The sequence below is a fragment of the Gobius niger genome, assembly GCF_951799975.1.
Source record: "Gobius niger genome assembly, chromosome: 1".
NCBI lineage: Eukaryota > Metazoa > Chordata > Actinopteri > Gobiiformes > Gobiidae > Gobius > Gobius niger.
In genome coordinates this window covers 46624291-46652077 of record NC_136852.1, presented here as the reverse complement: position 1 = coordinate 46652077, position 27787 = coordinate 46624291, and the positions used below count along the sequence as shown (strand labels likewise).

Here is a 27787-nt window from a genome sequence, read left to right as displayed (position 1 = left end):
ATGGACAAGGCCAATTATTGTACATTACGCAAAGCCTCCGTAGCGCATGTGACTCTTGCACTCAGTTCACCGTCCACTTGCCTAAACTACAGTCACACAAGTCAAATAACTTAATATATAGCCAAACAAAACAACACTCAGTACAAAGTTGTCCACACGGCTCTTGAAAAAGTCGTCACAAGTTCAGAAACAAAACAAAAAAAGCAAAATCACCATTGCCAAAACCGTATTCTTCATCGTAGTAGCACTAATCTGAATATAAAGTTCATCAGTGGCATATCTACAGTAGTTGATCTAAAGGGCGGTGGTTTTTTTTTGGGTTGTTAGCCGGTCGAATCTACTTTCTCCAGATCTTTGAGGGTTTTGAGAAGGCGAGGTGGAGTCACGATCCCTGTCGAGCCTGAAAAATAAAAACGCATTTCTGGATTAGAACACTTTATTCCCCCACACAGTGTTCGATGGGGGAAGAATGGGATTACACGGGGAGCGACATCACTGGGAAGTGTTTGTGACTGAAACGGAGGCAAGACAAGTGACTGTTGCTAAACTAGTTGGAAAAGTATAGAAAAAAAGAAAAAAGGGTCAGTTTCTCCAAATCTCCAAGATGTTAAATAATCTTTTTTTTTGTGAGGGATTGGGTTCACATACTTAAACACTACACTGACAGAAAAGACAAAGGGACAGAGGGATATTGTACATCCAATCACACAATGGAGATCATTTTTTTCACTCAAACTTGGCTGTATATACTGTTTAAGTGGTGCTAGCTCGCAATTAGCTTTGCCCATTAGCCTGTTAGCTTCTTCTTCGTGATTCGATTAGTGTGTATTAAGTTGCAATTGTGTTTTTCTGACCAGAGACACCGGGGGAGATGAAAGACCCCCCAATCATCCCATTAACACTTGTATTACCCCCAGAGGGACTACGAAAAGGATTTATTAAGGTAAACAAGTTACTTAGTCCTGCTTTAATCCAAGCTGAGCCGGGTCGCAACAGCGTCTATATGGGATTTCAACACACTGGAGAACAAGGGCTTTTCTCAAACCATGCAGGGCTTTAGCTCTTTTTTTGCAGGTTAATAGCGAGTTGACAGACACGAGTTTAACATGCTCCACCTGAAGCACGAGCCCTGGCAATGGTTTCTCTTTTTCCGCTGATCCTCTCGTCCCTCCCAACAAAGTTTTAAGGCGGTCTCTTTGTCCGTCACAGGCCAGAGACCCGTCCGTGCCTCTGCAGGACGGTTAAAAGCCTGTGACATATAAATCAGTGTGTCTAAGTCCAATGGGATTTACTATGACTAAAACCTGCTCATGCTGTAGTTTAAAGCTGTAAAAAGGTGCTCAAACACATGCGGTTGTTATTTATCAGTCTTTCAAGATGCAGTTACTGTATATTTACACCTGCTTCTGTTACACTGGGGGCTCTTTGAGGACGTGGTGACGCGAGAGAAGAAAGAACAGAGATCTGGGGAGCACAGCACGCCAACGCTGCAATATTAAAGGCACAAATCACAGAGAAAAGAGATAAGGAAAGTCAATACAGACGCTGAACGACACTCTACGACTGTGCATCACCCGCGTTTGTGCCATGTGTTACTGTACTGGTGGCAAGAACAATCCAATATTTGTACAAAAAAGATAAGCCGGCAGCATTTTCTTCACGCAAAAAATAGATATTGTCTCTGTGCAGAATTGAAACAACAGAGCGATCTCATGTCTGCTTGCTTCTCGGGACGCCTTCGAGCATAAAATAGCAGTGATTTGCGATAGCACTTGCGAGAGAAAGACACTTGAGAAGACTTATTTGGAATTGTTGTGAAAGTGTAGGATTCCAGGCCCAACGTAGACCGGACTGGAGTATTCTCACTAACACTGAAGTTTTATATCTCCTCAAAGACGCCTCCTAAAGTGCATCGGATTCTTGTTTTATATTCTTGTTGTTAGCTTAGCTTTGAGACATTTCTATCTTGGTTCTGGCGTTGAACCTGTTTGAAATGAGTCTTGATCTAAATCTGTACTTAGTTATTTGTTCCAATTCATGCAGGCCTTGATTTTAGTCACACAACTTCTCCCTGTTATGGATTTCCTATAACTTACATGAACAGTTTTAAAGTCTGTTCTTGTAATAACGCGATGACAACCTTCTGGCTGAGATCAGTGTTTCTCAAACCTTTGGAGCCAAGGCACACCAACATAACCAAGATATAGTAAACATCTAGTCAAAATCCATTCACTTAGTGGGAAGTCTCTGTGTGGGTGCCAAGTTCATTTTAGTTCATTAACAGTATTATATTTGCAAATCATTTATCTTGTCTAGGTAAGTCATTTGATTGGTAAATTCATAGTGGAAGCTAAGCTGTAATCATTTTATTGGTTTTGTGTTAATTTGGTAAATTAATTAATTTCATTCTATTTGTTTATCTCATTCAAACGTGACATCCAAAACACTCACAACAAAACTGCCAAGCCATTCAAGGGGGCGTGACCTCGCCGAGGGGTAAAGGAAGTATGGTTTGGGAAACACCAATTTTCACTCTTTTTAGTGGTTTTCTGGTGGAATATAAAACTATTTATCAAACACAAATAAAGTCAAGTCAAAATTGGGCACATATTGATGTTTTTTCACAGCAGATTGTTTAGTAGGAGTGGAAAAACTGCGGTTATAGCTAGTGTTAGCTTGTTGCATGATGCTAACATGAAGCATTCTCTGTTATTTTTGTAATAATGGGATGTTGAACCTTTTTGCTCCTTTTTGCTGTCTTTGTAAATTGATATTGATAAAACTATATTCATAATTCAGTATTTGTTGAAGTAGTGTTGGAGTATTTTTGGAGTAAATGCCGTATCTATCTATACAGTTTGAATGAAACGGAGCAGAAGACAAGTTCAAGTCTTATAATAATAATACCTGCCCCTTTTGTTACTTCACAATCACTTTACATCACTTCTGTTATGTTGGCTTTTTTCTTACAGTCTACAGATGTTTTTGTGTTTGAATTATGTGAATACGTTTGTTTTTCGAGCTAACTTGTAGTTAAAACACTCTGCATTGTGGCTTCATACAAATAAGTGCTCACTGCGCTAGAGCCATAGACTGTAAAAAAAAATGGACGTCTTATGCTCACTCCTCCCCGTTTACCATAATGACCACGGTCGTGGGGGGATTCATGGCGGATTTACAGACTCCCCCTCCCCAGCTCTGACGAAGCATGTTCCTAAAAAGGACATACGGGCGGGATTTTCACCGTAGACTCGGCCCTTGCGTGACGTGTAGCTCGCGCTGCTCCAATGCTAACAGTCCGACCCTCATTAAGTACGAGATTTCAAAAATTCATATTACGAAAACCGGCCTGGTTTCATATATTGTGATTAACCCAGCGTTATCTCAGGAGGAATATCTAGCCTAGTCTAGGTTTGAAAACATTGAAACCAGGCGTTAAAGTTGTTTTTAAGGTGTCTAAACTCCAATGCTTTTCAATGGGGGCCTAGTGGCGATATGGAGGTACTACAGCAATGGCGGAGCAATGGCAGCCCCCACGTTCATGGTCAAAAAGCAGGGCAGCCAGCGGCCATTGGCTAGAGCAAAGAAACAGAAAGGAGTTTTGAGTGACACAAGGCGTGGCAACACAGAGGACAGCGCTACATGGTTTTCTGACTGTAGTCTGTTCATTTTTGAGGAGAGCTGAGGTCAATTGTTCCCAACCTGGAGGGCGGGCCTCTCCAAGGGGGGGGCGCCTGCCTGGGATTGCAGAGGAGGCCCAGAGCTTTGCCTGATCAGGTCATTTTTGTTCTTAACTTTTACATCTGAGTCCTGTGTAAGTTTTTTCCTCATTGAACAGACACGACTTACACAAGGGAAACTCTCTTCATGGAATCACACTGCGCCTGCAAAGTTAAACATAATACATGCGGCCCCCTCATGGTTGCTGGTATGATGCCGGGGCCATGAACTGCTGTTTGCTACCACTCATCATCACCATAAGTAAGGCTGTGTACCGTTCTTAAACGACAGCACCCTGGTGGGGAGACTCTGGCCAAGACGATATGAGCAGGTATGAGCGAACCTTTTCAAACTTTCCCAAGAGGCCCAGGCCAATAGCAATAGACACTATAAAGAAGCGTCAATGAGAACAGAAGAGTTTCTCCCCCATTTTAGCCACCGACTTTAGTGTCTGCTATTCTTAGGACCGATCTCAAGTGATGTGTCAGGCTTGTAATTGCTTTGCAGGTGCTAGTTCCTCAGTTTTGTCCGCCTCTGAGATAAAATATGACATGGACGAATGAGGAGCAACACCACAGACGGAGATTGAGGTCAGGATTACGAACAGACACTTAAACACGGGGGGACAGGGGACCACGACACAGCACCGACAACAGCATTTACATGTGTTCACTCAGCGTCGGGCTGCTCCTCTGCGCCCTCTGGAAGAGCATTGGGGTCCAGGAAGTCCGGGTGTTGGAGCTCCTTCAGGTATTTGGGAGGAGTGAGGATGTGAGTAGAGCCTACAATGGACAAAGACCTCAACATTTAGCCTTTTATTGTCTTGAAATGGTTAAATGATTGCTGTGACATACGGTTGTATTTGAAAGCGGACACCAAAACATTGAGCAGTACCGGCGACAAAGCCAGTGCCAGTAGTGGAAACCTTCTACTTCATCTCCACTGCTATGTCAAAGCATTATTACCACCAAAGGATCACAGTACAGGTGGGTAATATATCGTCTACAGCAGTGGTTCCCGAAGTGGGGCTCGCAAGGCCTTGAGAGGAGGCCCCCAGATGATTTCAAGATGAAATAAAAAGGAAAATGCTACAGTAAACAGCATAGAATTCAAATGCTTAAGACAAGCATTAGTGTTCAAAAGCTGTTTTAAAAGAATGGAAAAAAAGCACGTCCTAAATCATGGGACATAATGTAGTGAACAACAATATCCCAGATTAGGTGTATTGTAATATTGTATTAGCATGTTCTGGTGGTGTTCAGGAACGTGATTTTTAAGGATTTTTAACAATGTATTTGTACATGTAATGATGTTTTGTAAATTTTAAATGTAGAATTTTCATGGACCCCAGGAAGAGTAGTCTTTACTATTATATGGTAAAGACTAATGGGGATCCATTAATAGACAACAAACAATAAACAATACCTTAGTACAATGGGGGAGTTGTTAACGTGTCCATTTTTGGGGTCCCAGACAAAAAGTTTGGGAACCCCTATACAAGGTCATATTGAAAATGCTGTTTGGAAGATACAATATCGAGTTTATCTCCAATGTCAGGAAATGTAGGGTAAAAAAAAAAAAGGAAAAATTGTCAAAATAAATTGGGAAAAAAAATTGAAACATTTACAAAAAAATGTGGATATTGTTTTTCTGCCCTCTTATAGTCTCTTCAGGACTTTTTGAGCAACAATTAAGCACATTTTTGCATATTTCTGATGGTTTGCAAGAAATATCGCTTCAATATCGCTATCGAGAAAGTTCCCAGACACATATTTAGATTTTCAATTTTGTCAATATCGAGCAGCCCTGTATAGATCACGATATTGCACGGGTGCAAACCTAATCTAACTTCGCAGACAGAGTTTGTCGGAGCCACACAAAAAAAAGCAGCCCCAGTGTAATGATCCCGGTCACATCGAGCAGTGCAGAGTCAGCCGAAACAGAAACGCCATAAAAAGATCATTTCCAAAACATCACATCAGCACCGCTCAAAGTCCGCGGCTTTGATTTACTTTCTAGACTCTGGCAACAGACAGTTCTATTAGCTGTAAATTCTCATAAAGTCCAAATCTCTACAGTTTATGACGAATAAATCAGCACTGGCAAACCAATGTATTTTCCAGTGCATTATTCACCGGTCTTCACTACATTATGCCTCCAATATGTTAAATTAATAAAAGCGAATGAAAGTTATATGACCCTGACCGATACGATATAAAAATTAATGAACAGAATAGGTTATTTGCTGGTGCCAGAGTGATTGTTTATTCAGGAGAAGCGAAGGAGTTATGTCTTGCCTACAAACTGGAAGACTCGCGGTTCGAACTCCAGCTCTGACAAGTGAATTGAACGAAAAGCTGTTCATTTGTACTAACTCAAATGAAGATGATGGCACTTCCTCTCAAAACTTCCTCCCTTTCATTCTCAGTAACTTATGATTAAAATGAATTAGCCTGTTGGTTCGGCAGATGACAACACTGTTTCTCAGTTCTCTGTATTTCATATTTCTTCTGGTTTGTTTGACTGTTTGATTGCACTGCCCTTTTTTTCTAGTAATTGAACCAAATTTGTTGTGTCTAGGCATTTGTGGGAGAAACACTGCATCTAATTACCAAGCATAAGTTTCATGAACTCAGAGCCGTGGGCATTTTAGTTAGGGGGTGCTGAGGAAAAAAATGTACCCCAAAAACGCTTTTTCTGTGCTTCTCCTATTTATTAACCTCTTAACTCCCGCCTGAACTGAGAGGATCTTTTTCCTCACGTCATCAGATTTTTTTTCCATCATTTTTTTTGTTGGGTATTCAACTCATTTTTGTGACTTTTTTGTCATTTTTTTTGTCATTCTTTGTCACATTCTTGTCATTTTTTGTCAATTTTTTGTCATTTTTTTGTCATTTTTTTATCACATTTTTGTCAAATTTTTGTCACATTTTGTCATTTTTTTTGTCTTTTTTTGTAATTTTTTGTCAAATTTGTAATTTTTTTGTCAAATTTTTATCATATTTTTGTATTTTTTTTGTCACATTTTTTGGTCTTTTTTGTCACATTTTTTATCATATTTTTGTATTTTTTTTGTAACATTTTGTCACATTTTTGTCATTTTTTCGTCCATTTTTTGTCACTTTTTTGTCAATTTTTTGTCACTTTTTTGTTTTTTTTGGATTGGGGTGAAGCCAAACTGGAGAAAATGTGCTCGATTCAGGTGGGAGTTAAGGGGTTAATATTGCCTGCAGTTCACAAACTATCCACCAGGGGGTGCTGCAGCGCCCTCAGCACCCTGGGTTCCTACGGCCTTGCATGAACTTGCTTATTTTCCAGCAATAAGGAGAATTAGGAGGCTGCAGGTGGGTTAAGAAAGTTAGGAATGAGTTTGGACACAAGGAACATTTGATTCTAGTGGGTTCTTCTTTCATTGTTTGTAATTTAAAGGAACAGGCCACCGGTTTTCCATACTGAGATATGTTCTTACCTGAGCTTAGACGAGTTGATGCCTAACTGTCTGGTCGTTATGCGTGTGCTCAGTCACCTCTATGGGGCCGCGGAGAGAACGTCGAAGTGCTCCCAAGGTATCATTACGCTTTACAATATAGTACCCCTTTTTATCCACTTAGAAAATCGACATGTTTAATTTTGTGTCACTATACTTGGATCGTGTAACTACGCACGTGACCATATATAAGCACAAAGCAAATATATTGGCCGTTTGGCCCCATAAGAGGAGGAGAGGCTAAATGCTAACAACATCTTTGGTCTTTGTGCATGACTGAGTGCACGCGTAAAGACCAGACAGGTACGCATCAACTCGTCTATGCTCAGGTAAGAACATATCTGAGTATGGAAAAACAGTGGCCTGTTCCTTTAAAAAAAAAAAAACGATATAGGGCCTTTAATGCAGCACTGCCCAATGCGTGTGCAACTTTTTTTTTGGTCATGAGGCAGCGTAGTCAAGATCAATGCTTACATGAACAAAACTCCTGGGAAATATTCTATTCTGATATGTACTGAACATGGGGTCCAACGGCTGAGTATATACTGTATACAACTATACCAGGATATACCAGCCGGGTTTATTTAAGTGACTCGAGGCTTGCCAAAAGTAAACATCAATCTTTCTAATGTCACTCACCGATAAGAGCCTCCCATTTCCCATTGGCCTGAGTGACCTCATAGACACATCTCATCTCGCTGTAGGACATCCCTCCGATTATAAACACGATGACCCTGGGGCCCGTCTTGATCTCCGTGGGGCCCCGGTTCTTGTGCCAGTTCCCGTACCGCGCACTGCTGCAAGATCACAGCGCACAAGGATTTAGAGTGCATTCGACAAAACTATATTTGAAAACAAAGAACAAAGTAGAAGTAAAAAAATACCTCGATGGTGCGCTGGCTTTGGCCGTGACTTGTCTTTGGGAAATGTAAGGGTACAGCTTAGGGTCAAGTTTGTCCTCTATGGCATCCTGCAAAACAGCATAACAAGTAGTGACAAAAGCAACCATACAACAGGACTTTCCATACCAGAAAGTCATTGTTACCTCAATAATGTCTTTAACGTAGGGGGTCCATCTGGATAACTGGTACGTCTGCTCACTGATCCTCTCCTTTCGGTCAGGCTTCTTGGTTTTCTTTGCTGTTCCCTAAAAGCAAAGCGTTAACGGTCTTAGAGCAGCAAAACCCCTCTCCTAAAAGTCACAGCATTAACCATTACATGCCCCGACTGGTTTCTAGCACCTTACATTTCGTAGATATAAGTTTAGTCAAAGTCACATTTTTGCTGACGATATTAAAGGAAAAGTAGTTAATGTGACTAAAACTACACTGCAGGAAGTAATCTTGAAATAAGTGCAATTTTCTTGACATAAGGCACGGCAAGTTTATTTGTAGAGCACAATTCATACACAAGGCAATTCAAAGAGCTTCACAGTTGCATTGAAGATTAAGAAGATTAAATCAATCCATGAAACATTAACATAAAAATTAACTAATTACAGTGCAGATAAAATACTTTCAGTTGTCAAATGTGTGGCTAAAAAGAACTGTTATCAGCCTGGATTTGAACATTAAGCGCTTTCTGAGAGATTAATTTCAAGAAATCTGTCCATGGGGCAAGATCTTTACAATAAAATTAAGATAAAGCAAATCTTAATTAAAACTGATAAAAAAAACTGTTTTATCTTGATTCAAGATAGAGACATACTGCCTTTGCTCTGCCCGATCCCGTCAGACCTCAGAAGCTAAATAGAGAAGGGCCTGGTCGGTGCTTGGATGAGAGACCGTTTGGTAAGAGTCAGTCTAGTCAGTCAGTCTACCCCAAAGTGTGGCTTCAATAATAGTGAATGGAAAATTTAATGTTCAAACTTCACCCCCGTTTGGCCCCATAGAGCAGAAAGATACTGTATGAAGGAGCCTTTTATCATTTCAGTTCATTGCCCAGTTTAAATGTGTGCATATTTCTGGAGCTCTGCTTTATCTAGATACTAACAGCCTGTGCAAACTGCTCGTTTAATACACATTAACAGTATTTCAAATTCCAGGTTTGTCGGTGGGCACTGACCTCGGACACGATGGGCACGCCCAAGTGTGCCATGTTGGAGATGATGTCACTGTCCTCTGGAGGGATGTTGGCGTGCTGCAGGAGTTTGCACAGGTTCTCCTCTGTCACGCCTGAAGAAGAGAGAAAACCATCCAAAGTTTACAATCTTCAGTGAGAAAAGTCAGATCAATTTCATATAATAATAAAGTGAACCGTGAACTAATAATGAATGCACGTTTTATAAGCTGTTTTGTTTGCTTGTTATTTGTAAACCTATTTCTGGAACAGTGACCCTGGAGATTGGGAAAAGTGCTTATAAACTTATCCCTGTGAAGAACTTGGAAGTTAGAAGTTAGTTTGCACACAGCTAAAAAATTGACTAACTTCCACTGTTTTTCATTGTGTCACAGTAAACAAAACAAAAGTCAGGTGCTTTAAAGTGCAAGAGATCAAGAAATGAGGAAAGCATTTCCTGTGCTGTCGCCGTGGTGCCAAGAAAAGGCAAAGGAGAAGATTCAAAGATTCACATAAGATGATCTTCAAATAAGTGAAATTTTCTTGAAATAAGTAAATCTGACCATGATTTAAGTAACACATTTCCAGAAATCTCTCCATTAGGCAAATTTTCTACACCTAAATTAAGAAAATATACGTCATTAATAGTTTTATTTCAAGCAAATTGAAGCAAGATTTTTTTTTTGTCTTTATTCAAATGTAAAATATATTTAACAAACAACTTGCTTCATGGATGTATTTGTTGATATTAGTTACTCAAATCTGGAGCAAATTTATTAATTACAAGAGAAGTTTATTGATTTCGAGAACACTTTTTGATATATAGTGATTTGTTAAATAAAACTATGATAATTGTTGTGGTCAGAAAACAATATTGGAAGAGATGAATGAATTGCAAGATGATTTTTAGTAAAATATAATAATATATTAGTAAAAAACATAATTAAATTGAAATCTCCATTCATCCATTTTCTTTTTCCGGGGCCGCACCACGGGGGCAGCAGCCTACGCAGAGATGCCCAAACTTCCCGATCCACGCACACCATCCAGCTGTTCTGGGGGGACCCCGAGGTGACGCCAGGCCAGCTCGGAGACATAGTCCCTCTAGAGTGTCCTGGGCCTTCCACAAGGCCTTGTGCTATAAGACATGCCTGGAACACCTTCCGAGAGAAGCGATCAGGAGGCATTCGAAACAGATGCCCGGGCCTCCTCAGCTGCTCCTTTCAATGTGAAGGAGCAGCGACTCTACTCCGAGCTCCTCCCAGGTAACTGAGCTCCTCACCCTTTCTCCAAGGAACGTAGATCGACTGGTAAATCGAGAGGTTTCCCCCCGACTAAACCTAAATTCTTTTTACATTTGATTGCTTGATTAATCGCTGTGGACTGACCGTTCTTGAGGAAGATGTAGAGCAGGATGATTCTGATCTTGTCCATCACAGACACGTTGCTGTCCAGCAGAGAGGGCACGATGAGCCGCATGGGGTCTTTAATCTTCTCCCCCTCGGCGTCGGTGCTCATCGCCAGGTCCTGACGAATCATACGGTTTTTAAATGAATATTAGATGAACAGATGTGTGTACGTGTAAGACAGGAAAGGCCCTGACCTGTTCCACTCGGCAGAGTTTGTCCACGGTGCCTTGGTAGCGGTTCATACAGTCCTCCGCCAGGTGCAGGTGGGTCGAATACTGAGGACATTTCAAAACACAAACGTTAGATTTTTACTCACTTAGTTACTGTGCAATGAATCACACAAGCCCACTTTTTCAAATGTCACATGCGCTAAAAGTAGATGTAGATTGATTTCAAAACGCTCCAGATAATGTTAAACACAGTCAGCTTCTTACAAATATTCATAGGGTGTTTAGCAGAATTAACCTAAAAAGTACTGGTCTGCACCTCCTTCAAAAGTATGTTCATTTCTCGTAAAGGGGTGGATCTTAAGGTTAGCGCCTCATCAAACATAAATGCGAAATATAAAAAAGCATATACTATAATAGATAAGATTACTATAGCATGTATATGAACAGTATCAAAGAAATAAACGTCAACAGCTGCTGTTTTGATAATGCAAGAGGGCCTTTATACTTAGCACATACAGCCACATGGAGCCTTTTCTTGTCCATGTGATTATGATCATTATTGATTGGCTGCGGAATTCTTCCGCAGTCAATTATTGGTTTTCATGTTCTTTATTATTATTCCTCTTCCATCTTTTTCCCGATTTTCTCCAGCTTTCAGCACCTTCATGCTTTGTGCAATTTATGCAAGTTATGCATCAAAACGTTCCGCATGTTGAGGAGAAGGGTGCTATTACTTTTGGGACTTCAGCAACTTACGTTTTTTCCGCAATCGGCCGAAATGTCGGAGATTTTTCCCATTGACTTATAATGGGGCTGCCGCAAATCCATGCTTTTCTGCACTTTTTTCTGCATTTTATGCAATTTCTGCACTTTGTGCATGTTCAGCTTATGCAACTTGTGGGTTTTGAGAAAAATTGGCCTTCTGCAGATTTCCAGTTTTTTTATACAAGAGTTTGAAATTTTTGCATTAGTGTGTATGGGGGAATCCAGCCAATGGGGAGACTCCAGGCCTTTCAGCCGTTTGTGCAGCTTCTGCCAATCAAGCACTGAGGCCATTTCAACAGTTTGACCAGTTTATGGAATATAAAAGTTTATGCAATATTAATAATTTATGCAAAGTAACCACTTCATGGGATTTAACCAGTTAATGCATTTTAAAGCGTTTATGCAACTTAAGAGTTTATGCCATTTAGGATTTATGAATTTTAAAGAGTTTATGCAAGTTACATAATTTATGCAAATTAACCCATTCATGCATTTTACCACTTTATGCAGTTTATACAGTTTATGCAACATGACATTTTATGCAGTTTACCAGTTTATACAAATTAGTTTATGCAAATTGAGCAATTTATGCAATTTGAACAGTTTATGCAATTTCTGCATTCGCTTCCCGCAATTCCGCAGTCAATCGCAATGGCGCAGCCATTGCACTTCTAGTTGATTGACTGCGGAATTCTTCCGCAGTCAATTATTGGTTTTCATGTTCTTTATTATTATTCCTCTTCCATCTTTTTCCCGATTTTCTAGAGCTTTCAGCACCTTCATGCTTTGTGCAATTTATGCAAGTTATGCATCAAAACGTTCCGCATGTTGAGGAGAAGGGTGCTATTACTTTTGGGACTTCTGCAACTTACGGTTTTTCCGCAATCGGCCAAACTGTCGGAGATTTTTCCCATTGACTTATAATGGGGCTGCCGCAAATCCATGCTTTTCTGCACTTTTTTCTGCATTTTCTGCAATTTCTGCACTTTGTGCATGTTCAGCTTATGCAACTTGTGGGTTTTGAGAAAAAAATGGCCTTCTGCAGTTTTCCAGTTTTTTTATACGAGAGTTTGAAATGTTTGCATTGGTGTGTATGGGGGAATCCAGCCAATGGGGAGACTCCAGGCCTTTCAGCCATTTGTGCAGCTTCTGCCAATCAAGCACTGAGGCCATTTCAACAGTTTGACCAGTTTATGGAATATAAAAGTTTATGCAATATTAACAATTTATGCAAATTAACCACTTTATGCATTTTAAACCGTTTATGCAACTTAAGAGTTTATGCCATCTAGGATTTATGAATTTTAAAGAGCTTATGCAATTTACATAATTTATGCAAATTAACCCATTCATGCATTTTACCACTTTATGCAGTTTATACAGTTTATGCAACATAACATTTTATGCAAATTAGATTATGCAAATTAAGCACTTTATGCAATTTGAACAGTTTATGCAATCTATGCATTCGCTTCCTGCAATTCCGCAGTCAATCGCAATGGCGCAGCCATTGCATTTCTAGTTATTATTATTATTGTTATCGATCCATTGTTTTTTTTTTATCGGTACATGTGGAATCATGACTCAAGTGCACTATTTTCATTATAGAGGAGCCTCCACTTATGATGTACAATTACAAATTTACATCGCAATCTTACACGGCTCCCGGAGATCTAGAAGGACCAGGGAGGACTTAGAAAGCTGGAAATCTCTCGTTTCCAACACAAAAGACTGCAGGTCTCTATCACTTCTTTTCCCCCAAAGTTATTGATGTTGTAGATGGTGAGAGCGGATCTCATTTTGAGGTTTTAACCGTGTCTCACCCCTTTATTTAGACTTTAGAAGCTTATTGCAGTTCTGAAAATACTTGTTTTTGAGGCGAATGATTATATTTGCAGTAAAAGGTACTAGCTCTGATGCAACAAGATTCTTGAGGGCCACCGCAAATTGTTCTGAGGGCCACATTTGACCCGCACTGTGGGCCCTCATTTGGAGTATTCATTCATTTTAGTTTTTTCTAACCAAAAGGAACAAAGAGAGTGGAGAGTGATTCCTTTGAGGAGAAGAATCATCTACAGACATCATTACTTTAGATGAACTGCGTTATGTCTTATTGGCGATTCCTGAGTGAACTTGTGTTAAGTACCTTACTGAGCTCTTTCTGGTACTGAGGCATCTTCTTGAGCATCTGTGACAGCTCCTTAATCGTTGTCTGATGAACACAGAAGTCACATGATTAACACACAGTGCATAATGGTTGGAAACAGACAAGGCACCTGCTAATGAAAGTGTCCTAGTACAACAATAAAACACCAGTCCAGTGTCTGAGTGTGAAATAAGGCACGCACCTTCTCTCCGGTATTCATCTTTTTGCTCGCTGAGAAGTCTTTGAGCGATCGGGTCACGGCCCTGAGAACACGGGACACAGCGCAGTCAGGATCAGGCTCTAAACTGTAGGCGACACTGAGGGGATGTGTGTGACTCACGTGGAAACCTCTGCGATGTGTTTGTGCCGCAGGGACAGCCAGAGGTCATCGTCCTCGTCCAGGACCACCTCCTTCAGCCTGGTCTCCCCCATACCACTGGTCTCATAGCTGAACACACATGACAGAGTTAGTCCCCCTGAGATTCAGAACTCTTTTTCCCCTGATTGTCCATGTTTTTTTGTGGTAGGAGAAACTAAACTCCACACAGAACAGCCCCACATGGTTCAGGATCTTCTTGCAAAGAGACGGGAGCGCTGACATACAGATTTGGATGTCAATCTGTGCCAGAAGCCTCCACCGTCAATCACTCACCCACTTATTCACTAAACTGTGTTGCTTTGCTTTTGGCTATGAGCAAAAGAAGAAACACCGGTGCGCAAAGGCGTGTGAGTATTAACCTGTAGACGTCGTTCTCGATGCCCAGCAGGTCGTAGGCCATGGCCTGCAGCGTGAGCTCGTGCAGCAGAGGAGACACCGGGTCAAAGCCTCGGTCCAGGATGATGAGCTGACTCCTGGCTTTGTCTGGGCCCTGAGACGACAGAGAGAGGCTTCAGCACCTCGGACAGCGCTGGGGGGTCAATGACTGACAACTTAAGCTAAACACACGCTACACCACTTTATTGCCCGATTTTGCCATAACTCTCAGTCGCAATGAGTCTTTCCCGAGTCGTGAAGAGTTGAAGGCAGCTGGAGAGAATCGTGTCTCATAGTGGGGGGGCGGGGGGCTCGCGCTCGAATTAATGTAATGTGGCAGGCAGAAAGACATCTAAAGCTCAGCCGCAGTAAATCAAACCTGTTTGAATTCGATGGTGGCAAAAGAGAATACAAGGAAAACAACAACAGAGCGGAAGACACACAGAAAAATATGGTAGCTACCTCCCTTTTCATTTCTCTATCATAACAGCGGCACAAACAACTAATAAATGGCCACATCCCCATGCAGACCATGCCAAACAGCACAGCATTATATCAGCAAACTTCATAATTAATCACTTCGTTCCGGCCCTTACCTCTCCCATTGTGGGGTCGTCTGCTTTGTACCCATCCAGTTTTTCTTGCAGCATCTGAGCCAAAACCGTGCAGTCTTTGTAGTCTCTAGAACCGCACAACCCAAAACAAAGCTCCCAATGACTTTCCAGTAAACGACATGATTTCCAGTAGACTTCAGTTTATCTTCTGCCACACTCACACTCTGTAGCGGACCCCTGGGTACTCCTTGAGCGTGGCGCACAGCGTGGCCAACTGCTCGGCGCAGCGCTCCAGCATGTTGTTCTTCACGTCAGCCTTGAATGGGCTGTAGAAGTCCTGGAAGGCATCGACTTTGTCCAGGGAGAAGACCTGCACACACAGCACAGTGGACAGTTTCCACATGAGCGAAAGCATTGTTTGGGAAATACAGAGGTTTTAGTCGATTCAGTTATGAGTCTACCAGACACTAAACAGAAAGTCCCAGTGAGATTCAGAAACTCTGGACCTTCTGGTGGTCCTAAAAAAAATATTTGAATCATTGGTTGTAGTATAGTAAGTTGATTTCTACTCAAATGCAAACTCCCCATGCAAGGCTTATGATGGGTCTCTCAACAATACGTGTACATGTAGATAAAAAAAAAAAACAGAATTAAAACAAAATCAAGAATCAAAGACATAAGGCTTGATCATCCGCCTTGTGCAAGAACAGTGTTGGTCCAAAACGAGACGGTCCCCTTGCATGTGAGCAACTGTTGTGGTTGTGCCATGTGGCTGCGGCCAGTGGCTAAAGGGCGTTGCTTAGAGCTTGACAGAGGCAACAAACTTTATTTATCCCACTGTGAGTTAAACAATGTTCATCCCTCCCATTATCGCGGAAAGACTCTAAAGGCCATTGGCCCTGAGTGTCTGTCCAGCCCATCTACAGCCCACTTAAGGCCCAAGGTCTGGAGCTGGAAGATTTCTGAGAGCGCCCCTTATCTGCGGCAAAGTCTAAGGTCTACAGCCTGCATTTAGAAACACAATATCGAGCCAATAGTGTCTAAACCAGACTTCGAAGGACTAATCCATATGGCTCCAGCACAGGGATGCTCAGTGAACTCTCTAAACCAGGGGTAAAACAGCTGCAGTACATCCAGAATGCTGTCGCTTGAGTCTTATTTGACAGGAAAAATGATCATTAGTCCAGTGCTCAGGTCTTTGCACTGGTTTCCTGTCGCTCAGAGAAACAGCTCTGCTTGTCTGCTTGTGCACATGTCTGTTTACGGTTCAAGCAGCACTGAAGCTTGGCGGTGATGGCTGGTATTAATGGGCTAGGTGGGCTAAGCTCCTCCCGTCATTTTGAAAAAGGAGAAGCTGTATTTGTCATTTTTTATAGTTTACATTATATCATAACAAATGACTCATTTATATTCCCTATGCTTAGGGTGAATGCTTAATGCTAATGTCTGTTTAAATGACATCTATAATAGAAACCGCAATCTCAATGGGCGCCGCCATGGGCGCCGCCATGGACGCCGCCATGTTTATTTCCCATACCGACTTTGAAGCTAAGCAGGGAAGGGCCTGGTTAGGACTGGGATGGGAGACCGTTTGGGAACACCAGGAAGCCTGGCGAGAGTAGTGAGTGTGTGCGGGTTTACACATTTGTAGTGGCCATAGTTTTTGGAATGGGTTGGGAACCACTGGTCTACAGCTGAACTGTGTGACGGGTTGGACATTTCTTTGTAATCACTCATAATCTCAGAATATCAAATGTGGAGACTAGTTATAATAATAATGCCTTACACGTAATACGCTTTACAAGCCTGTATTACCAAGTTTCTTAAAGCGCTACTCTGTCGTCATTATTCATTTACTCCATACTCGGTGTTGGTAAGCTACTGTTGTAGCCACAGCTGCCCTGAAGTAGACTAACGGAAGCAAGGTAGCCAGTCTGTGCCATCAGTCCCTCTGACCACCACCAACCACTCACTCACACACACACACCACAATCACCCCAGGCTTCCCGGTGTTATCAAACGGTCTCCCATTCAAGTACCGACTAGGCCCTTCCTGCTTAGCTTCCAAGATCTGATGGAATTGGGCATAGCAAAGGCGGTATGGCCTTATCATAGCTGTTTGACAGCTGTTTAGAGAAAACATTTGCCTTGTTGTGTCTGTAGCCACATGTCTGATGCTCTCAGTCTGAATGAGAGTTATTTGTGACATTGGGTCTGTGAGTATTCGCTGATATGTGGTTAAACGGTTCTTTTTAGCCTGACAAGCGGCAGTAACTGTAGATCTGATTGTAAAAGCAGTGTATCCAACATGTGGTTAACAGCCCCACAGTTTTACACCACCAGCCGCCACTGCCACTCTGACATTAAGAGCCAGATGAACCATCAGAGGTTCAAGGAAACCTCAGGTGGGGGCGGTTTCCTGCTGGTCCCAGAGTGTTTCAGTTTTATCAGCGAACTCTTAAACTGTCTACCTGAAGATGTGAGAGAGGCCTCAACATTGACAATCCAGGCTGAAACGGTTCTATGTAGCTGCGCATGTGGCACTGAAAGTACTCTAGCTGTACAAAAATAATCAAACAAACTGGATTGCAAACATGTCAGTGTCATTTGGGCCTCACTCAGTCACAAACATCGAAAACATGAACCCATCTGCTCCCCTCCACCACATGATCAAATCCACATTCCCTCATCGGTGCCGTGATTGGCCTTGGATCTGTGCTTCTGTGGTTGGCAGCCAATAAGGTGAATGGATCAGGGGCGAGTGGGCGGGGCTTTGGGATTAAAACACAGAGGAGACAGAGGATTGAAGCTAAAGCTGATTCTTCAAAAACACAGAGAGCTCCACAGGGACACAGGGGAGGGGGGATCGTTATGTAATCGTAATTTAGGCGATTCTGTGACAATTTCTCTCTGTATTTGGCAAACTCTGGTTACTTAATGATGTGCATTTCCTGAGAAAACTCACCCATGCACGAGGAGAACATGCAAACTCCTCACAGAAAGGCCACACAGTCCACTCAGCCACCATGCCCGCCTAAAACATTAACATCTTCGGTCCCAGCATTAAGTCTTTTTATGTTCAATTCAGTACATTTACTGCTTTGTCTGACCACCATTAATCCCAACATCAGACAAACACATTCAGCAATATGGCTGCAATGTCCTGCTCAAGGACAACCACAGTAGCATTCAATGTGGAAGTGTGGAGGGATGCACCGATCCGATATTGGAAAGAATACAATATAGGGTATCGGCTCCAAATATCCGATACTGAACCGATACCTGATTTGGCTCTCAACGTTTCACCAACTAAATCTAAGTAAATAATAAAGTAACACTTAACATAACCTAATTGAAGAATAACAGCTGTAACATATTTGTAATAAGTAAATAACTAGTTGTAATGATCAGATCAGAGTTGTTAATATTAATTAATTACCTAAAGCCTGTCATAAATCTGAAGATATTTAGTGTAGAAAAGTCCTTGGATTCTTGTTTGATGTTTTTCCATTACACTTTGTTAACGGAAATGATACTTGATCTGTAACATTTGCAAGAAAATATATGATTTTATTGATCTCACACTGGAGTAAATTCCCTTTTTCTCTCAGAGACAGAGTTTCAAGGAAGTCTCTCGGCATTGGTTAATATTGGATATGGGTAGAAACTAAAAATAAACTGGATCGGTGCAACTGTGGACTGAACTACCTTCCTGTTAGTGAGTTCTCGGAACATTTCATATGTATCCAGCCCCAACCTGTATGAATGTGTGAGTCTGTGAATCTGACCTGGGACTCGTACGGCAGGAAGGCCACGTGGATCTCGGTCAAGGCCTTCATGGCTTTGGAGGCGCGGGATTTGGTCAGGAGCCCGAACAGAGAGTCTGGGATGGCTGAGGGGAAAGAGGACAGACACATTTTAGATTATAAGAACACTGTCAGCCTCAGGATGTAATTGCCAAATTTAGATTTTCCTTTCAGTCGGTTCTACTGTTGACTACTGTATGTCCTTAACAAAAGAGAAGAATTGTCAAGTGTGCTTTTTTGCTCCAAAAAACCTTACAATATAAGTTAGGCCAGGCATCTGTAAGCAAAGGTTTTAGAGCCATTTGCTTTGACTGTCGAATAAAAGGTTTTTTACAAATAAGAAATTAGTCTTTTATTGCTCTTTGAGTCAAATTTGTGGTAGACCTCATCCTTTTGTATGCTAATGGTGCTAACTATATGGGCAAAAGGACTTACTGTCTGTGAAGAAGACGTGCGCTGCTCTGTAGCGTGGGTTTCGAGGGTCTCTGAAGTCTTCGATTAGACCGTCTACGGACTAAAGACAGTCATGGGTTAGACTCATCTGGGACACTATCGATACTTTTTGTCTTGTCAACAACCCACACTAAATCATCATCATAAGAATCCGGACAGGAATTGCCCAAGTGTCACAGGAAGAGCAGAGGGTAAGTGAGTTTTACCTCGTCTGACGGTGTGATCAGGTAGATGGCCTCCATACTGGGCAGAGGCTCTCGTTTCTTTGTGATGTCTTCTACAACTGCACAGCAAAACATCAGCAATGGACAGTTTAAAGGCTGCTCATAGCCCCTGTCTAAGACTATGTTTGTCATGTTAAGTCCTATTTTACTCCTGATTCATCCCAAGCTATGACCTAGGATTGGAACGATACACTTTTGTCGCGATCCAATACGTAATCACGACACCGAGTCCCCAATATGTATTGTGACACCATACAGTATTGAATTTATAATTTTTAATTATAACAACCTGCAATGAAGGCGCAAGCCGACACGCGTTGGTGTGCTTTTTAATGTCTCTGGCCCATTAATAAAGCCTTTTATACTTTTGCAAAATATGAGTGCCTGGACCTGATCTTTCTCTCAACAACCTGCAGTAGTTGACCCTAAATGAATTCAATAAGAAAGCACAAGTTGTGTTTTCAAAATGTATAATCCATCCATCCATCCATCCATCCATCCATCCATTTTCTTCCACTTTTCCGTTTCCGGGTCGTGGGGGCAGCTGTTGGAGCTGCCAAATCACATTGCACCAGCCCCTATGGCTCCTCCTGCAGGTGGTGGGTCCACAGAAGGACGGCCTCATGGTTCTAACCACGCCTGTTGGTCTCTCATAAGAGGCTTCTGAACCGCTCTTTGTCTGAGCCGTCACCTAGCACCTGTTTGCCATGGGAGACCCTACCAGGGGCACGAAGCCCCCGACAACAGAGCCCCCAAGATCATTTGGGAACTCAAACCCCTCTACCACGTTAAGGTGGCGGTTCCAGGAGGGGCAAAATGTATAAATTAAATATAAATTCATCTGATATAGATTGCAACATTTTGAAAAGCGCAAATGGCAGAAGCGTTTTAAAAGTTTGTGATTTCTTGTTTAAAGGAGCATTCTGCAACAAAAAAAAGGTTGTCATTTGTGCATATTTCACCTTGTAGTGGCCCAGTGGCTGTATGAGTGGTCAGCATGGCGCCTTTACTTCCCATCATGGTTGTCTCTACAACACTCCAGGATCAATTGTATTGTAGGTTTTCTGGTGAGACGCTCCATCAGCAGAGAAAACCTTCCAAGTAATTGATCCTGGAGCGTTGTAGAGGCCACTGTAATAGAAACTGAAGGCGCAATGCTGACCACTCATACAGCTGCTGGGTCACTACAAAGTCAAATATGCACAAATATCAAGTTTTTTTTCCCACATAAAAAGTTGCATAATGCACCTTTAAACCAATCAGCACCAAATCTGAATTTACTATCAAAAACATTTATGTATTATTGTTCCATAACTAAGTTGAGTATCAGAAGTATTGTTATGCATAGTTTCCGATACGATACATGTATTACAACACAGTATCGCGATGTGTTTCAAAACAATTTTTTGTCCCAGCCCTAGATATCCTGCTATACTCCTAATTAAGATACTGTATCAGGGTATATGCAAAGAGCTGATATTTTAGTTTCAGAACAGCTTATCTATTGTGAAAATGTTAGTGTATGAACTATTATAGTGGTGTGACTCACTGGTGATTCCCTCTGACATGATGTCTGTCATCTTACAACACGACGACACCATCCGCATGCTCAGTTTGTCCACCACCAGCACCTGCAGCACAAGGAGGCATTTTACAGTGATACGTTGACTGAACAGGCAAAGATGACGACACGAGACAGCACTTACCTTCCATTTTCCTTTCTCTCTGGCCTTTTTGATAACGTCATTCATGATCTCTGCAGAGAAGAAAAAGAAAATCACACTGTAAGCCGTTTTTGTATGATGACAAACAGGTTTAAGGGATGAGAGAGAAACCCCAGGAGCCCAAACAAGGAGGAGAAATAAGGAAAACATTTGTGTAAAAATGTTAAATTGAGGAAAAATTGGAAAAAAGGGGGGGAAATGGCAAAAATTAGGGGAAAAAAATTGTGACAAACATTGGAGGGACAGAGGGAAAAAATATATATTAAGTTAATACTAGAATTACAGAATGAACATGCACTGACATGGGTTGGCGGTTTAACAAATGTACAATTAAAAAGCAAATAGAACAAAAATCTTCATTTACTAATATGGATCTTGAGATAGAAGTTAAAACGACAAATGAATGCTTCCATTTCGGAAACGTCGACACCATTTTATTCCTCCAATGTCCAAACTCCACACCAAATAACGCGCTGTTAATTGCACAGGATTGGATGTAGATGTATGTATGGTGAAAACCGATTTAATCACAATTTAAAATTAGATCAGTTGTACTTCATTTCATTTCAAGATTTCACCCACTCAACTCTAACCATCGACACTCGTGACGCACTCATTACAAGTCGACTTACCTCTTTCATACGGTTTGATCCTAAATGAAAACTAATCAAATGCCCATAAAAAGATTACGCTGACATGCCCACGCTCCAATCCTTCATGAGACCATACAGCGGGCAGCGCACTAACAGGATGAAACCATCGGTGCAACAGTATGACCAGCAATGTATATGATAAGGCTGCAGGATTAAACGCCATCAGGTCAAAATCACAATTTGAGTGTCCGCAAAAGGCAAAAAGGGCCAAATCTTTCTGTTTCCAGGGAGTTTTATTAGTTTTCTGTCTTCACTCAAATGTGTTTTGGGGAGTTCAGCTTTGGCAATACATCAGAAAAACTTCCTTTTGTTTCATATTCATTGTGAAGCCCGTTGAGAAAATGTGAAAAGAGTGCGAAGTCAAAGCAAAAGGCGGCTATTTTGAAAGACATGATTCCATCTGTGTTCATTCATAAACGAACCTACAATACAAATAGTCTTGAAATCAAATAAAAAAAACAATACATACAAAGCGTTTCTAATCTTTTGATGTACTGTATGTACAGACAGGAGTCATCCGTCGTAGAAAATGGTTGTTCAAGTCGTCATTTGGTCATTTCACCTTTCAAACCCAGACAACGACAAAGACAAGAGAAATCACAGCTACTGCCCTCAGGTCAACGAGGCCGGCGACACATCAACATGGAGACGTCGTTTAGAAAGAGGGCAGTTGTGAGGGTAGACAAGGTGAAGTCGCTCCTTAATGAATCTGTAGAAATGAGCCAACCTGCTATTTGTAATGCCAGTGTTCGTGGTGAAAGCCGAAACGTCCACCGCTTTAATCAGTCTGTACAAATGACGACTTGAACAACCCTTAGTAGACTTTTACATGGTTTATATATACAACATAGACCTCAGCTGAAACAAAATGAATGAATCTAGGGAGAAACATTGATTCAGTGCAATAATGAAACACTTTGGGGTAGCATTCTCACATTACATATCAGATTTGGGGCCCTAATACTGTTAAAACTGCAATTTCAAATGGTAAAAATAGTACAAAACATGACTACAAAAGTTATCATCTTGGAATATGCCAATGCCATGAGGGAAGAAAAAAATCCCCTGATGGAAGAACCTGATTCAGGATGTTCAGGTCGTCAGCTGATCTCACTCTTTACGTTGGGCAGTGTGACTATTTCATTCATAAAAGTATACGAGCCGTGCTAGGTGTCACAAAGCCCTATTTACTCCTGTGTATTCCCGCATCCACTGCTTGTGCCGATGGCTATTGTCCCAGTTTGCTTTAAGCCAGTCACACTCCACTGTCCGCCGCAATCACCGCCTCTAATCTGGCCCCGCTAAATCCTCTTACCCTCCATGCCACGCTCTTTCTGGAGCTTTCTGTGCCACAGGAAGCGACGTCACGTGGCCTCAGACGTAAACAAACTGTCATTGACTGAGGTAAAGCATCTTCTGTAATGAGGTGCTTAAGATCCACATGGGAAGGGAAAGAGGCTGGGGAGAGTGGAGTATGAAGGCGAGGAAGGTGGGATTATGTACGTTTTGCCAGCTTTGCCACACTAAAGGACTCTTTCATACTTTCACGATTGCAGCATCTGCCTCCATGTGCTAATAAGTGCTCGAGATGGCCTCCAGTAGTTAACGGGAGACACATACAGGCATCATTACTGCACTGATTCAATGTTGAGGCGACAATATCTCCACGTCAGTAGCACCGACAGACTTCAAATTGTCCAGCCTTGTTTTTTTATTCCAGAGAGATTTTCTCAAATCAAATCTCTAACCTAGAAATCAGGTTAGAGGAGTTTTGAATTTCAAACAACAATGAGAAATTTGAATTTTTTGCATACATTTTTGCTCAATTTAAACATGGCTCTATGCATTATTTTGATTTTTCTGCCACAAATATAGGACATTTTGGGCATTTTTCGAATGAAAATATAAAATGACAACAAACTTGCAATACATTTTTCCCTCACATATATGCCAGTAATCTACAGCAAAAGTTTCAGAAGGATATCTCTAAACTTAATAAGTTTCCCTATTCACCTTTAATGGTTTGCCTTAAAGCTCAAAGACTCGGCTTTCAAGGCTTTTCAACCAAGTTTTATTTTTTATTTTTTATTAAGCAAACAGCTAGTTTATGAGCTGAAGACATTTGAGATACAAACGTCTTCTGAAACACTGAAGAGGCCCCAAGAGCCCCCCAAACCTGCAGTGCTGCAGGAAACAAAAAAGGGACAAATGAGGAGGTATCCGGGCAAGACTCACAGCAAAGCCACATAAATCTTCGTTCACTGGAGAATACGACGGATTATATTCATCTGACACGGTCTTCCCAGAAGATGGTAAAAGACTGCTGTGGAGCGGAGGGAGCTGCGCAGGAGGAAGAGGAAGGAGGAGAAGCTGACCAGTGCAGGACACCATGCTCTGAAGGCGCTGCACCATTTCAGAGGATCAGAGGAGCACTGAAGGCAGTACTCCCATTTCTCCTAGCTCCAAAAACATGCCGGTCCGGTTGGCCTATAATGGCGGCGTGCTCAGTTGCAGCGGCTCAGGACTAACACACGAAGGCAGTTTCGTTGTACAATTGTACTTACTTACATACAGTATAGTGAAACATTTGCTTGGTCGTCTTATACAAAGCAAGGCAAACTAATTTCAATAATAGTGCACTTTTTAAACCACTAAGACTCATCTTACAAACATTATCTTTGGGTGACTGTGTTGCTAATTTTCTAAAAAGGACTTTACTCTTTTTAAAGTGAATTATCTTTGTCTATCCTTCACTCTATCGTCGGTCACACTTGGAGGAGTTATGGCGGCCATTCTGTGCCCGTACGACCTTAAACCAATCGACTAAACACAATCATTTAGGCGAGGCGGGATGTCTTCAAGGACACAAGAATATGCAACGCCGGCGGCTGAGGCTGAACAACCAATCCTGACCCGTCTGAACCTTCTGAGCGATCGCTTGCGCTGAGTCCTATTTGGTTAAATTATGTTGCATGTATTATAAAAAAAGATATGAATAAAGACGGTCAAATAGGGCAGTCAAGTCAAGAAGAAGAAACGGCTAAATTGAACAGTTTGTCCAGGATCACAATGTTTTCCTGCCTCAAACTTCAAATGCTGTTATCATGTCAGGGTTGCTGTCAAATCCCTTTGCCTGTGTTTATTTGGCAGACTTAACAGCACATGAGGTGGAGCCGGTCATCCGCTAAACTCAATGACCACTTATGAACATGAGCACTGGCCTGAGCAGCAGAGATAACAGAGCTTTGAGTGAGAGAAGAGAAGAGTGCATCCTCCTCTACTGTTGTCGTTGAATATTTTTTGGGCGTCAGCACAGGGAGCAGCAGCTCTGACCAGTGCGTGTTTGCTGCTGTTGTGTCCAAGAGTAAAAGCACTTTGCACGCCTGTGGTATAGAAGGTGAGTGAGTGATTGGCGGATTCAGATTGCAACTCGAATGAGACTTACTTGATCCCCACAGAGAAATCATTCTGAGTGACAGACCTTGCATTAAAATGTAAGTTTAACAAAGTAAAAAGCAAGAGTTGTCAGTTGTCATGTGCACGGGTAAAAAGAACGTTTTTCTGCCTGGATTTGAACATTGTCAGAGTTGAGGCCTGTCTCACATCCTCATGAAGACTGTTCCAGAGTTTAGCTGCATGAAACTGAAACGCAGCCTCACCGTGATGAGCCTTGAAGACTGCGGCTCAGAACGCGCCGTTTTGTGTGTATGAGTGAGTGAATAGTAGAGGTTGAAGGGGCCCATGGTGTTGATAGGTAGCTTCGTCTTTATCAGTCTATACCAGGGGTCCTCAACTAAATCAGCTCGAGGTCTGCAAACTTTTCTTTTGTAACTTTCGACATTATGTCCAGGGTCCGGACATGCAGTCTCTGCTCTTTAAAATGTTAAAACATGACCACAGGTTGTCTACTTTCAAAACAGAACTGATTAGTGAATCAACAATGTTGCCATCTTATTTCAATTGTTCTGATAATTTTTAGTTCAGCCTTAGAAGTTAAGTATATAGAGAGGATGAAAAGGCTTTGGGGTCCGGACTAAAGCCTCTGGATGTCCGGATCTGGACCCATGTCCGCCAGTTGGGGACTCCTATCAACCTTTATTTGTATAGCGCTTTACAACAGCACCCGCTGAACCAAAGTGCTTTCCATAAGTGCAATATAATAAAAACAATTTTAGCACAAAATATAGTAGGAGTCTATAGTATAGACTCCTAGTCTATACTATAGAGCAGTGGTTCTCAAACTGGGGGTCGGGACCCCCAAGGGGGTCGCGAGACCAATTTGGGGGGTCGCCAGATCATGTTGATAAAATATACATACTTTTTTTAGCGTATATTATGCTATTTTATTGTTGCATGTGTGTGCTATGTTACCAGAGTGTCATTATATGTTCGTAATTTGATGAATTTTATTTTATCCATTTGTTTTTTTCTTTGTTTTTTAAGAATTATGTAGGATAATGTTCCGATTTATCACGGTGTGACCCGGGCGGGGGGTCATGAACACCTTTAACTGTTATAATGGGGTCACGGCTCCAAAAGGTTGAGAACCACTGCTATAGAGAATGAATAATGCGACGTAAAGCTTCTAAAAGTGTTCAGGAAAAAGCTCTATTGTGTATTTTTTGAATATTCAGAGTTTGGCTGATTTTACTGCATTATCTTATTAATGTTTTTGCTTGTTTTATCCAATCCCTTTCAGTTTGAATTATTCTTTTTGCATGGCCTTATAGATTGGTTAAATTTAGTCTATAACTATTGTCTGTGTCAATTGCACAGAAAAAGATTCCTCGCTTTTAAGTGTACGTTGACTGACTTACTTTAGCCTTTACAGTCTGGGAGTGAAGCTTCTGCCCAGAGTTGGCTTTATCAGACTTGAAACTATACCTCCAGCATTTGGGAGTGGAGAGTCCGGAGTCAGACTGAATATTATGGGGTCAGCTTGGGAGAGGTGCCTACTCCTGAATGATTAACGCAATATTGGCACAACAAGCCGCATAAGACACACCACAGATAAAAGGTATTGGCCTCAACAATAATGAAAACCCAGAAGAAAAAAAAACTTTCCTTGGTGAATGAGCATCTCAATTACACTCGTGCATCCTTTAAATAATCTAGGTTGGGTATTCTTCGATGAGGCGTAAAATCATCGTGAAAACGTGGTGCCTATCGTGACAGGCAGACATGTTTCGTATGAGTTGTATTTGTAACGGGGGGCGTTTCCTTTCAGAACGATGTCAACTAAAGAACTTAATCCGCGCAGACACAGATTAGCGAGGCAGGATTTAGACCAAGCGGAGACTCGCTGCGCCCTCGCTCCAAATATGCGCCTTATAGCCACAAAACAACAGAAACTACACGAAAGACAAACAAACTGAACAAAATAGAGCTTTACTTTCAGATCACACCGCGCAGTACGGAAAGTACGGGTGAAAAGTAGGATTTCAGGAGACTCTATGGCCGAGCGGTTCTGCGCCTTTACGCATCCTGGTTTACTTTGGAGTGGTGCGCCAAACCAGGCAAATTGTAAAGTTGTTCCGTTCAAAAATAATAAGAGAGAAATGTTTGAACGATCAGAAACGCTTATTTAGCAGAAAATCAAGCACACAACGGAATAAAGCATACGGGATGGGGTCAAATCAATTAAAAAAAAAAAATGACACCCCCAGTAATGATCATTGTTCTAAGCTGACTTCCAAGTTTCTCATCGTGTGTGCAGTAAAGTGTCAAAAGGAGCACTCACTTTCACCCACGATGGCCTTGAGTCCCAGTGGAGCCATGATGAGCCTCGTCGGTCCAGCTCTCCGCGCGCACTGACGCACAGACCGCGTCCACCACCTGTCAATCACAGCCGCCTCTCAGGACTT

General features: G+C 41.7%; 1 protein-coding gene across 2 annotated transcripts; it reads right to left on the bottom strand.

The window, feature by feature from the left end:
• Positions 1 to 39: 39 nt before the first annotated feature.
• Positions 40 to 27787, bottom strand: stxbp1b (syntaxin binding protein 1b). Of its 2 annotated transcripts, XM_079567834.1 has the most exons (20): positions 27664 to 27787; positions 21253 to 21302; positions 21096 to 21177; positions 19529 to 19605; positions 19305 to 19383; positions 18852 to 18955; positions 15285 to 15433; positions 15106 to 15190; positions 14494 to 14624; positions 14096 to 14203; positions 13958 to 14018; positions 13756 to 13821; positions 10869 to 10949; positions 10654 to 10792; positions 9272 to 9381; positions 8253 to 8354; positions 8092 to 8177; positions 7847 to 8004; positions 4384 to 4502; positions 40 to 400 (listed from the first exon to the last, which is right to left on the bottom strand). In XM_079567834.1, exons 1-19 carry the CDS (start codon positions 27698 to 27700, stop codon positions 4390 to 4392), a joined length of 1818 nt encoding a protein of 605 aa, XP_079423960.1. In that variant the 5' UTR covers positions 27701 to 27787; the 3' UTR covers positions 40 to 400; positions 4384 to 4389. The 2 variants fall into 2 exon arrangements, with proteins under 2 accessions (XP_079423960.1, XP_079423961.1); XM_079567835.1 differs by lacking the exon at positions 4384 to 4502.

Excerpts from the sequence above, each read along its gene's own strand:
- stxbp1b (XM_079567834.1), bottom strand. The coding sequence starts at position 27,700 with ATGGCTCCACTGGGACTCAAGGCCATCGTGGGTGAAA. Across the intron at positions 21,303-27,663 it reads CAAGGCCATCGTGGGTGAAA|AGATCATGAATGACGTTATC; the intron begins GTGAGTGCTCCT and ends TCTTCTCTGCAG. Across the intron at positions 10,950-13,755 it reads ACCAGAAAGAGCTCAGTAAG|TATTCGACCCACCTGCACCT; the intron begins GTACTTAACACA and ends AAATGTCCTCAG.